At 43.4% G+C, this 13,330-nt stretch overlaps 1 protein-coding gene across 2 annotated transcripts in view; it reads left to right on the top strand.

The window, feature by feature from the left end:
• ADGRD1 (adhesion G protein-coupled receptor D1) overlaps positions 1–12,079 on the top strand; it is a 129,992-nt gene extending 117,913 nt beyond the window's left edge. For both annotated transcript variants that reach the window (XM_053959641.1, XM_053959640.1), the window contains 4 exons: positions 7,372–7,498; positions 8,690–8,731; positions 10,610–10,702; positions 11,353–12,079. In XM_053959641.1, the coding sequence (XP_053815616.1) occupies positions 7,372–7,498; positions 8,690–8,731; positions 10,610–10,702; positions 11,353–11,448 (358 nt within the window). In that variant the 3' untranslated portion in view covers positions 11,449–12,079. The remainder of the gene's footprint in view (positions 1–7,371; positions 7,499–8,689; positions 8,732–10,609; positions 10,703–11,352) is intronic.
• The last annotated feature ends 1,251 nt before the right edge of the window (positions 12,080–13,330 follow it).

The following is a 13,330-nucleotide window of genomic DNA, read 5'->3' as shown; positions in this document are numbered from 1 at the left end:
TAAAGACAAGGAGAAAGACATGTTTTGGTTCACTACTTATTTTTTGGGAAGTTTTTTTTTTTTTTTTTTTTGCATTTTTAGGAAGCAATGAAGGTGACAAGGGACTTGATCTGTGGAAAGCCTTAGCAAGACAGGGATTCCTAAATCCCTGGATAGATGCTGAAGTCAGTGCTGCAGCCCCTGGAGTTGCCTTCTCAGTATTAAAATTCCTAAGGTAGCTCCATTTCTGGTCATGGCCTTAATTTTGTCTGGCTTGATGGGGATTTGAAGTGAGACTTGAGTTTCAGTCTCTGCTCTACTGAATATTTAATATAAATTCAGCAATATTAATAAAGCAAGGATTAGGTAGGACTCTCCTCTCTCAGGGACTGCCTTGTGACTAATCTGTGGAGCTCACCTTCTCTCTCTGAGCCAGACAATATTTAATTATTCAATATATAATTGTGGGACAGGTTCAACAGGCAAGAATGAGCATCAAGCAGGGAGTCAAAACGCTTTTCTGCAAAAATGGAAAGTGCAATCCCTTGGGCAAAAGCTGATTTGAGCCCAGGCCTCCAGTGTCCTGGGCAAATGCTGTGTCTCCTAAAGCAGTTTGAGACTTTTGGGAAGGCGTGTGAGAGGTGAGGCTGCTTTGGCAACATCTGCCTTCTTGTGAGGGTCTGTGGTGAGAGGGCAGACTGTTAAACACTGAGAAAAGGAACAATTCCACCTCCCTTCCCACTCATGTGATAAAAATCAATCTGAATTTATTTGCTGTTGCAGCCTAGAATTATTTTTTCCTGTAGCTACAATGCTTTCATTTAGCAGCCTCTTCCTGGGTTATAAATGACACCCACAAGAAAGCAATGATCTGAAGTGACTGTAAATGGTTCTTAGTCAGATTCACACCATTATTTTGAAAGTGCAAATAACATTTGGGAAATGGGAAATGGCCTCTGCAGTTATTAGTTTTGTCTTTTTTCTTCCCTTTAATTTGCTATAGTTCTGCTTAGAAATCACCCAAGATTAGGTAAGCAACTGTGTATGTGCAGATTAAAGTAGATTCCTTGTGCCAGCAGCCAGGACAAAGAGGAGGAGGAGGAGGAGGAGGTGGTACATGTATATTTGCAGGAATTCGTGAGCTGCTGCTTGGAGTCAGGAGCAGAAGTAAAATCCATGTGTGTCCTTTTAGGATGAAAGTTCTACCCACTAGATGAAGAAAGACGTCTGACAGCATCCAGAGCTGAATTTCATTTAGTGGAACGCCCCCAGCCCTGCTCTGATGCCACCTCCACAGTGTGGCAGTAAATTGGTTGCTAGGCTGGAAGGGGGCTGAGGGATTTGGCTCTGAGGCTGAGCTTTGGCCGCTCTGCTGAGCAGCTCCAGCACCCCCAGGGCATTTCTCCAAATAAAGAGATTTTTTTTTCTTTGCAGAGTGCGAGGGAGCTCACTCCTCTAGATCCCAAATGGACTCAGTGGCTCTTCATCAGCCCTGAAGATTGTTCTGTGGTTTTTCTGCCATTTGCTGCCTAGTTCCATCAAATAGATGAGCTGTCACCATTATTGTTCCCTTTGTGCTTTCGGTGTTGGTGGCAGCTCAGCACCTGCAGCTCTTGGTTTTGCTCCTCAGAGTACGGAAGGAGCTGTGGGAAGCCCAGTGAGCAGCACAGAGCTCCTGGGGCTGTGCTCCTCAGGGCTCAGCAGGGCCAGCAGCCAGCACAGCCAGCTCAGGAGACAGGGCTCTGTGTGAAAATCACTTTCATTCACAGTCAGAATTGCTACACGTGGTTTCCCAGCATCTCTCCAACTTCCAGCTTAGGAGTGAGTAAACACTACTTGTAACAAACAGGAAACTGCAATTAAATTAATTTTTTTTCAGCCACGAGTCTGAAATGATAGTCATGGCTTTGGGGATTTATTTATTTTTATATAAAACACAAAGTGTACTGCTGGAAGTGACTAGAGAGGAGCTCAAGAAACAAGAGAGAAACTTCAGTTAAAAGACCTGTCTTGTCCTGTGAGTTGTGGTGAGGGAATTTTGCTTTTTTTTTAGACAGTCTTTCCTCCAATGATTATATAATCTTGGCTTATGGGTCTGAATTTAGTTCTTACTTTAGCAGGCATCATGACAGAAAAGTGGATGTCAGAAGTCTTAAAAGGATTAGTGCTCCATATAGAACCAATAAAATTGATTTGTGAATTAGGGGTCCCCTTCACAGAAGTAATAAAGTTTTCTTTCTGCCAGCAGTGAAATTTCTCTCCTGTAAGGTGTCAGTGTGGTCGTTCTGCACTGGTGTAAATATGGACAGCGTGCTCAGGGCAGGGGCAGAGCAGGGCAGAGAGGAACTGAGGAAGGGGAGCCATCACAGCTGAGTGGAGCTGTTCCACACCAACTGCAAATGCAACACACTGGAAGGGCCAGCTGTGCTCTTGGGAACGTGTCCCTGGTAACGTCAGGAACTGTGCCATGATTTCAGATGGTGCTGGTAATGAAAATACATCTCAGAGGTGCTGAAGCCTGTGCTTCTTGCACACAGGGGCTGCAGTACAGCCAAGGTAATTATCCAGCTCAGAAAACCTCCCTTCCCCTGCTGAGTGATTTCAGCTGGGTTAAAATGCTGCCTAACAGCCTGTCACCCAGCAAGACACACAGAAGATTTCAAAATCCTGTCCTAAAGTGAGTGCTGAAACAAAAGCAACTGGAAAAAAAAAGCCAGTGGAAGAAATTTGGTTGGGAAAAGATCTCTATTAGGCAGGTTTAAGTTCTCAGGAAATAGAATTCAACCCTAAGAACAGGAAAAGGGAAGGAAAACATTTCTTTTCAACTGCAGATTGAAAGGGTGTTAAATGGACAGCTTAGCAATTAATGGAAGTGAATGCTGTTCTCGCCAGAGGTGTCTGAAAAATGGATTGAGGATTTTCAAAGGAACTGGACTCTGGCTCTCTGCCAGAGGGGCTCAGCCACGAGTGCTCAGGTGAGCAGGACAGCCCTTGAGCTGACAGGACCTGCCACACCCGCAGGACAACCCCTGAGCTGACAGGACCTGCCACACCCGCAGGACAACCCCTGAGCTGACAGGACCTGCCACACCCGCAGGGCAGCCCCTGAGCTGACAGGACCTGCCACACCCGCAGGACAGCCCCTGAGCTGACAGGACCTGCCACACCCGTCGGACAGCCCCTGAGCTGACAGGACCTGCCACACCCGCAGGGCAGCCCCTGAGCTGACAGGACCTGCCACAGCCGCAGGACAGCCCCTGAGCTGACAGGACCTGCCACACCCGCAGCCCCTGAGCTGACAGGACCTGCCACACCCGCAGGGCAGCCCCTGAGCTGACAGGACCTGCCACAGCCGCAGCCCCTGGCCCAGGCTCTGTGCTCACAAGGCACTTGTGAGCTCACAAGGCTCCCCCAGCCCTGCCAGGTGCTCCTGGGAGAGGGGAGCTGCAGCAGCCTCTGCCCCCAGGGAAAGGGGTGTGTGGTGCTGGGGCAGGCTGTGAGCAGCCCTGAACCACAGGCTGAATTCACAGGTAGGCTGTGTACAGCTAATCCTCTCCCAAAGGCTTCTCCATACTCTCTAGATGTAAAAATTAAATCAGACTCTTAAGTATTTTTGTGTTTTCCAGAAGTTGTCTATGTAATGACAGGTATATACCTAAAAAAAAAACCAAAAAACCAAAAAACCAAAACCAAAAAAAAAACAAAACAAAACAAAACAAAACAAAACAAAACAAAAAAAAAAAAAAAAAAAAAAAAAAAAAAAAAACAAAAAAAAAAAAAAACTCAAAAAAACAAACTTGGCAAAATATAACAATAGAAAGGAGATTCTGTGCTGGATTTGCTTTGTTCTAAATGAATTCGTTCCAGGACTGATCCTTCAGTGTCTATAGATGCAGAGACACAACATCTCACCAAACTTGGCGCTGTTGGACTGCAGAAAAGTAACAACACCTGAGCTTTGAAAAGTGTATGTGAGAAACAGGCTGTTAATGGCCAAGGCCAGGGCATGAGAAGGGGCACTCAGGAGAAATGTAGATGGCTGTTCTGTTTTCTGACACATTTGGGCACAAGAAAAAAGCTTCTAGCAAGGTTTATGAAGTCCTGGAGGGGCTGAACCACAGTGCCTGCAAAGTAAGCACAGCCCTGCCCGAATTATTGCTCCATGTCACCAATTTTATGGACTATATAAAGCCTCATTGATGCTAGTGACTATTTTTTTTAGGTTGCACAGCATAAGTCGTGCATGGGGAAGACTTCCTTCTCCAAAAACATCTATTTGATTGTGCTCTATATCTTAGTGTACTAGAACTAATCTACTAAAATATTCATGTAGCAAAGAAAAACTGGAATAAAAAAAAATGAATCAAGTATGTGCAGTGTGTCAGAATTAATGCACCTAATGGAACATTAACTTTTGTATTTCTAGGATTTTTTTAACCTTGCTACCTTAATGGCATTCTGAAGCAGCATTTTACAGTTAGTATTTTTCTTGTTTAAAGTTCAAAGATTAAAATGGAATAAGGGTAGGAAGGGGAGGGGTAAGTGGAAGAAGATAAAAAAGCTCCAAGAATTGTAAAGCTGGGTCCTTTGATTGGCAGGTAAAGCTCATAAACACCTTGAATTAATAATTTCCTACAGAGGATTAAATTCCAAACATGTAAGCATAGAAGGCTATGCAATAACTAGGGAAAAATTCAAAAAAGTCTTTCTGAGATTTAAGAGAATCATAGGCAGAGCTGACCCTCAGTCTTAAATGAATTTCACCTTCACATGGCTGCTTTTCTAAAAGAGTGTGCATGAAACATTAATACTTTTGCATGGAAAATTCCACATCTGGATTGTATTTTCATTTTAGTTATGGAGTTCTGCACATGTGCTGAACTTTGGGCTTAAAAAGAGCCATCTTTATTAAAATGTGATTTTTAAAATTATATGAGTAATTTGCAATATTAAAGCTTTCTGGAAATCCAAACTGTAAGAATGGTTTTGAAAATACTGAAAATTGCCTGACTATTCTGCCCCCAGCTACAAATCAGACAAAGTCTTTTATGCTCTGACTCCAAGGGAAACAATAACATTTTTGGCAACAAAATAGTTGAGGAAAATTATATTTCAAACTGAAAATTTTATTAAACCAGTGTGAGAACAAAAGAGAAAAAGAAAACAAGGTGGTTTGTGATGAAGGCAGTTTTACAAGTGGAGCTGTGTTGGGTGAGGCAGTCCCTGCTGGTTCAGGCTGCACAGGGTTAAACCCTGAACCCTCCTGGGGTCTGCAGGTACCTGCTCCACCCCCAGGTGTTCAAACCCTGAACCCTCCTGAGGTCTGGGGGTACCTGCTCCGCCCCCAGGTGTTCAAACCCTGAACCCTCCTGGGGTCTGCAGGTACCTGCTCCACCCCCAGGTGTTCAAACCCTGAACCCTCCCAGGGTCTGGGGGTACCTGCTCCACCCCCAGGTGTTCAAACCCTGAACCCTCCTGGGGTCTGGGGGTACCTGCTCCACCCCCAGGTGTTCAAACCCTGAACCCTCCCAGGGTCTGGGGGTACCTGCTCCACCCCCAGGTGTTCAAACCCTGAACCCTCCTGGGGTCTGGGGGTACCTGCTCCATCCCCAGGCGTTCAAACTCCTGAACCCTCCTGGGGTCTGGGGGTACCTGCTCCACCCCCAGGTGTTCAAACCCTGAACCCTCCCAGGGTCTGGGGGTACCTGCTCCACCCCCAGGTGTTCAAACCCTGAACCCTCCCAGGGTCTGCAGGTACCTACTCCATCCCCAGGTGTTCACTGGCCTGCCCAGCTCCTGATCCTGCACACTGCATTTTCCTGAGTGCTCAGTGGCATTTCACAGCTCCTCCTGCACAAAGCCCGTGGCAAGAGCTGTTCTGCTGGCAGGCCCCAGTGCAGCACATTTTATCTTAGAGTTTGGGGAGGAGCTTTAATCCTATCAGAGAAAAAAAAAAAAAAAAACCAAAGCATATTTGATTCACAAAAATAAACTTGTATAAGTTGTTTAAAAATTGTATATTTTAAAATACATTTTAAAATTTAAATAGGACCTCAAGCTTTAAGATATTCCTTCATTTTCTGACTCAAAAAATTCCTTGAAGAATTAGACTGAATTGTGCAGAAATATTCATGGCTGAGCATACAGAGATATGAATCAATACAGAAAAAAACCCCAAACCAGAACAGAAAAAAAAAAAATCTAGATGCTTCCCTGTCCCAGAGTTCCCTATAAACTTCATGACGCACTTTTAGTTGATATAATGAAGTGTGTGCTCAGGTCACGGAAATGAACAAGACATCTTGTCTCTAAGTTTAATTAAAAGATTTCTTCATTTAATTGTGTTGTACAAAATTATCATTTGTTTTGTGTTTGCTGTAATTACAAGCAGTCTCCTGTCAGGCAGCTCTGTGCATTTCTCTCAATGTGTGCTTTAATCTGTACGAGGGGCACAAGGCACAAGTAGGACATTATTCTCCCTGAAACAGCTTTTTCCCTTGCATAGGCTCCCATCTAAATAGAAATCTGATCATTTCTAAAAAACATGGTTTTAGCAAGCAGGGATTGACTTTTAGTTTCTCACTACCCCTGTTTCTTTTCTGCTCCTTAGCTCCTCTATCTGTAATTGTACCATAGACTGAATTAACTGATATTTTAAGCACTTATTTTGATAATTCTGCATGAATCCCATGGGCTACAAAAGGAGTTCTCTAAGTGTTTGCAGTGCTGAAAGCTGGGATTAGATTTGCCTTCTTGGCCCATGTTCCAAATGGGGACTGGTCCCTTCTTTGTGCTTTCTGTCTTGTCCTGCTAAAGTTGTTCTCAGCTGGCCAGGAGGAGGAGTTTGTCTTTGAGAGCTGTCACTGAAAATGTGCCTGGTGTGCAAAGGTTCACCTGCTCCTCCTTGGAGGGGAAATTGCTCCTGGCTCTGGTTAGCAGTGCCTGGATGGCAAGAACGGCTTGCCACGAGGACTGATGAGTTTTCTGGGTGATCACAGAGTGCCCACACCATGAATGTGTGTGGGCTGTGACCTGCATGTGCAGTGCTCACTGTTCTTTGGCCCTTGCACTTGGCTGCCCACTAACAAACTTCTCTGTAAACTGGAGATATGACTGCAGTATTTTTATGACCATCCCCCAGATCTCTTTCCCTGCTCCCTCAGTTCCTGACTCACCATCTGTATTTATCCTGTGTGATACCAGTGTTCTGTTATCCGTATTTTCACAGATGAAAAAATAATTAAAATCTTTCCCATTAAAAGAATTTCATGATAAAGAAGAGTTCCACCTGCTGCCTTGCTGCAAGAACATAATTGATAAACTCCTTGGTGTGGAGGCTGACATTTCTTTAATGGTCTCACCACAGTTTCCTATTTTCATTTTCTCCTACAGACTAACAGCTAAAGCCGTGGCTGTTCTCTTACCAATCTTGGGGAGCTCGTGGATCTTTGGTGTTTTGGCTGTCAATGCCCACGCTTTAGTATTTCAGTATATATTTGCTGTTTTTAATTCACTACAGGTAAGTACCTGGTGGGAAAATTTATGGTTACAGAAGTGCTTCTGAGATCCAATTAAATGGATCATTAGTAATGTCTTCTGATGTTTATGTTTATTGCATTTTATTCAGTGTTCCTTCCTCTGTCTTTTAATTCTGTGCTAAGCACAGAGTGCTGGCAATTGCTTGTCTTTGTTAGAACAGAACTTGTATCCCGCTCCTTATTGTTTCCAGTAGCAATAATTAAATAAATGAGACAGCGCTGAGCTTCAGAAATGAAATGAAATTCATTCTTCCAGCACTGTGTACCACAGGCAGGATTCTTCAGTAGAGATACCAGGCCAATTATTCAATGCCAGTTTGAGGCTTCATTACTGAGACTAAAGGAAAGCAAACAGAAGTTTATGGGCAAGATCAAAAGTGGAGCTATTCCCTGTGCTGTACAGAACTCCTGCATGCAGGAAACTCAGCCTTCATCTCCTTGGCACAGCAATCCAGAAAAAGAGCTCTGTCCAGGGAGGAATTGTAAACATCTGCTTAGCTTTAAGGAGACGTTTCAGTCCAGGCAAAACCCTATAGGCGTGTTACAGTTCTTTCCCAAGCACTGGTTACAGAGAGGAAGAAAAAAACATCTCCTGTAAATCCTTTCTTGTCTTGGAAACAAACAGCACTATGGATACAAAAACAGTAAAACAGGGTTCTTGGTGCTAAATACTACTGCCAGAAAAACAAACTTATTTTGTGAGGAAAAAGGATGAGGCCTTTTCACTTTGCATTGGACTAAAAGCCCAAAGATAGCAAAATTCTGCTGTAAAAATTCTCCTAGTGCTAATACCTTGCTTTTCTAACCTGAAAAATCCTGATCTGGCGTTTCCCTAAGAGCATTTCCCTCTCCTTGGTCTTTGCAACCACAAACAAAAAGTTCTCCTGTTGTCATGAAACAAGAATTTCTGCATACTTTCAGCCAGATTTTTCCTTTAGTACAGCAAAGTTTAGGAGGTGTTTTTTTTACAGGAATAGTTCCAGACAAGCCCCACAATAACCTAATGCTGCAGGTTTCTCCAGTTTCACTTGGGACACTCTGGTTTAGTGCACTCAGATATTTATAGGGCTCCAGCTGCCTGATGCCTGTTCTGTACATACTGAGAGAAACACATTATTGAATTTGAGTTTTCACAGCCAGACCTCACCCTTCTCCCTTTTTTTCTTTTCCAGGGATTTTTCATGTTCCTGTTTCACTGTCTTCTGAACTCAGAGGTATGAAACCAAATGGTGTTAATAAATTTGGTGTTACCAAATTCAAAGAACATAAGTGTGAAGCAAGGACAGACTTTCTGCATTATCATTGCCTGCTATGTCACTGATTTCCTTTTTCTTTTAATTAATCCATGACTCTTCTGGATTTGTGACTTGCAGCATTTTTACCCATGCTTGACATTTGTTTTAATTAGCATAAGAAAGGTTTGAAACACAGAACCAAGATAAGAGGGGCAGTTCAAGAGTCAGGAGAGAAGCTGTCCTGAGAGCTGGAGGGGCTGAGCAGGCACAGACTGCCCTGAGAGGAGAGGATGCTTCAAACATGGGAGCAGCACTCTGGCAGTCCCTGCTGGGGTCTCTGTTACAGCTGCAGTCCCAGGGAGGAAAAGAAATATTATTCTCAGTGAAACATACTTTTGGATGTTGCTCATGCAGTTCTTAATGGGAAAGCATAGTGAGTAGAAGATATTCCAGGTATTTTTCTTGGCGGGAATTCAGGTTTTCATAGGGGACTGAGGCATCTTTTTGCATTAAGGCTGCATTAAAGGAACTGGGATAAAGCCAAGACAAGGCTGATGTAAATTTGGCTTGCAGCATCCTATCCTCCCATGGCAGATAGCAGAAAAGGCTCAGCAGCAAGTATTACTGAAAGAAATGGTTTTTATGAGAGCCATTTCCAGCACCTGCCAGGGCAATGCTCAGTGGAGACCCTCGGAGCTTTGCTTCTCCACAGATCTTTTTCCTGGGTGTTAATGAGTAACTCTGCCCCATAACCTGCTGCTGCTTCCTGTGCAACAGCAGCACTCCAGCTCTTCTGTAGAGAAATTATTATTTATTCATATTTGTCAACCTATTCCAGCTCAGAGCATTCACTGATGTGATCTCTGCCAAAATCAGTTTGGAGAATCAGGTCCAGCTGTGAAACTCTTGATCTTTATTGAAGTCAACTAAAATTAAGCAGGCAGGTTAAAGGTAGGGAGGAAAAATATTTCTTTATTCTATTCTCCCCCAGGCTTAGAAATGTTCAAGTTTCAAATGTTTTATATCAAATACAAATATTTGAATTGCTGTCATTTTTTCCAGAACCTCATGAGAAATTAAATTCAGAAACTTTTCAGAATTTATATCCTCAAAAACCACACAGCTGATGTGAGCTGTCATTTTTGGAGAGCAGGTCTTACTGGCTCTTTCATAGGCTGTGCATATCTAAAATACTCCTTTAGCTAAACAGCAGGAATTCTTGAGAATTTCTTTCTGAGAAGTAAAATTCAGACATTGTAAAGAAACATCCATAGACAGGGTATAGAAGTGGTTGGGTGAAAAAGGGCTTTATTCCCAGTGCACCCAGACAGAAATGCACTGCTATTATAAAGAATCACAGGAGAATGGGTCAGGATGGTCTGAAAAACTCTCCTTGATCTCCACACCAGTCACTTCCAGCCATCAGCCCTTGACCAATCTCACCTGCTTGTCTCACCATCTGTCCTTTCTGCAGCTGATTTTCCCCTTGGTGAAGAATATTGCTCCATCTCCAGGGAGTTTCATCCAGCATCTTCAAATGACTCAGTTTACAACAGGCTGGCAGCTGCTCACTGTCCTGGTGGCACCTGGACATGTCAGGGCTGTGTGAAGCCCAGGGAGAGCCTGCCTGCATGGGGCACCTCGTGCTCCAGCCTGGGGCTCTGTATTCAGTTAGAAAATGTGAAAGTGTCCAAGTCTAAAGTCCATAAAGACAAAGAAAAGTGTAGGGGTGGATTGTTTGTTGTTTAATAGCACAGTGACATTTGGGTGGAGGAAGGAAAAAGGGGAAATGATTGCAGGCTGCACCTGTGAAAATAAACACAACTTTTTAAACTGGTTTCACTGTTTTTGCCAAAGGTTAGAGCTGCCTTTAAGCACAAAACCAAGGTCTGGTCCCTCACCAGTAGTTCAACACGCAACATCAATGTGAAGCCCTTCAATTCAGACATTGTAAGTATTGCTCCTTTTTTTTTTTTCTTTTTTTTTCCCTACTGTATTTGAGAGTGTTCCAGATTAAATTCTGTTGGAAAGAACAGAGCAGGCCCATGGGTATTTTTAGTACCAGCCTAATGCAAGGTGCAGACAGGTGGAACCAGCAAGCATGAAGTTGCAGCTTCAATATCTGTTTTGAAAGCAAAGGACACTTTCTGCTTTCTGGGAAACTATCAAATAAAAGCAAACAGCTTTATGGGCTCTGGATATGGTTCAATAAGGCTATTCCCACCAATTACAGTGGACTTCTGCATTCCAGCAGCATTTTGGCAATTGCTCTGATGATGGTGGCTCTCTGATAGGGCATTTTTGCTCTTAAGCCAGCACGTGAATATCCTTTTCTAGCTCTCCTTAGATTGTCTTGAGACAGAAGACATTTGTTTTTTATAAAGAACCAGACATCTGAAGTGATAGGTGTTATTAAGTGATCGTTGTCAATCACCTTAGATCCTGGCAATAACTGTTTAAAAATCCTTTATGGCATATGTTCTCAAGACCCTGTGACAACACTGTAATGTAAATAGATGCTTTCAAGCTTTTATTTCATCCAGGCAAGAGTGGCTTGGCAAAATAAATAAATCGATTTTCTATGCTATTTTATTTTCCAGATGACTGGGAACAGGCCAGGCACAACTCCCACGAAGCTGAACACCTGGGATAAAAGCACCAATTCAGCAAACCGCATTGATTTATCAGCAGTCTGACAGGAGCAGAAGCTCCTCAGAGAAAATCAAGCCATACATTCAGGACCTCCGACACCGTGTCCACCAGCTTTTTCTCACTGCTAGTAACAGTAGAAAACTGGGGTTTTAAATCACTGCCTAATGAATTGGGAATTGCCATTGTTTTGTTGAGTAAATAGCCCTCATTGCTTGCCTTCAAAACTGTAACACATTCTAGCACTTGGCTACTAGCAATATCTGTAAAAATGACCAGCACAAATATACACTGGATGGTTTTGTCAGCGATGATGAAAACACTAGGTATGCAAGAAGGGCTTCTTGCTCTCTGAATCATTCCAGCTCCCAGAACTGAGGGAAAGTAACATACCTCTGAAAATATGGATTTTTATGCTCTAAAATGAAATGCTTCCAATTGTGATGTTGTAATGAGACTATTCCAGACTTGCTGTGCTTTCTCTGTTTACATTTTTTATCTTACAGAATTATCAAAGTGAAGTTGATTCAAAATGCATAGTATGGTGTTTATCTAGATGCTACAAGGAAGCCAGGACTTGAGGGAGAAGCAGGTTCCAGCTACCCCACTGCCAAAGTGGGTGTGGATTATCAAAGCTAATAAACACATAAACAGCACCTGTAAGGTGCAGATCTCCTGGATGTGGCCTGGTAGTATTTTAGCTGTTCCTGTTGCCCTGTTATCATCAGAGGCACAACTGGCTGTGGTTGTCCTAGAGCAGCCCAGAGCCCCTCTGTTGCTGATCTGTGTCTGCTGACACATTGCCATACACATTATTCAATCAACAAGTCTCCATTGAGTGCATTGTGCAAACTCACTGTGGCTTCTAGAAACCAAGCCCTGGCGCTGTGACTTACCTTGCTCCTTTTACTGGTCATTTCGAGACACTGAATTCCTGCCACAAAGATTAAGACACTGATATACTGTGAAGACAGCCAGCCTACAAATGAGTCTATGTATTGTTTCCTGCAGACAGCTTTAAACAGGTCTCTGCAGTCTCTTTTGTGGTTTCAGACTCTGCTCAGCATTTAGTAGCTTCTGCTTTAGTACTGCTATGAACTATCTTTAAGGAGGAAGAAAACCATTGTAATTTTTCTTCTGAGCAGTGTTTTGTAGGCTCTCAGAGTGGTGTTTGGAGTGCGAGGCAAGGCTACCCCAGCTGTGCCAAATGTGCACCTTCCCAGCTGGAGCCAAGCAGAGCTGAAGCCCTGGCAGAGGTCAGAGCCCTGCTCTGGGCCTTACTCAGCATCCAGGGTCTCCAGAGACATCCAGACTCCAGAGCCTCTCCAGAGACTTCCAGAGGTGAGGCCCCTCCACAGAGTGGCTTTGCAGCCACAGCTCCTGATCCCAGCTCTCCCCTGTGTGCAGCAGCCCTCCCTCAGCACTGCTCTGCAGAGATCAGCAGGTAATTCACTGGCCTGATCCACTGGGCTACCAAAGTACTGCAACAGGCAGAAAATAGGCAACTCTTCAACCTCACCTCTTCATAAGATGTTTCGTGTTGGGTTTTTTTAGCCTTAATTAAATGTTTGCGTATTCAGCAGCTCAGACCATTCCTGGTCCCAATGTTTTTTGTTTCCAAGAGAAAAGATATTTACACTCTAATGTGCAGAGTGGAAATTTCTATAGCATAGTAAATTTATCAAAAAGTAAAATGAAAGTAAATTGATCTTTAGGGAACAGGAAATACCCACCAATTATGACTGAATTTAGTGAAGTGTTTAAAACAAAAGGCATGGAATTTAAAGTTTAGAAAAACTCAATGCATTTAATTTCTGTTTGATCCAAACCAAGTTTTGTCCCTCTTTCCCTCCTGCACTAAAAAAAAAATATCTATTTCAGTTTGGCCCAATCTTTCCTGCCTTTTCCCCTTCCCACACCTGTTGGTGT

Source organism: Vidua chalybeata, chromosome 18 (assembly GCF_026979565.1).
Source record: "Vidua chalybeata isolate OUT-0048 chromosome 18, bVidCha1 merged haplotype, whole genome shotgun sequence".
Lineage (NCBI taxonomy): Eukaryota > Metazoa > Chordata > Aves > Passeriformes > Viduidae > Vidua > Vidua chalybeata.
Note: the sequence above shows the minus strand (reverse complement) of the source record. Positions and strands in the feature narration are given on the sequence as shown.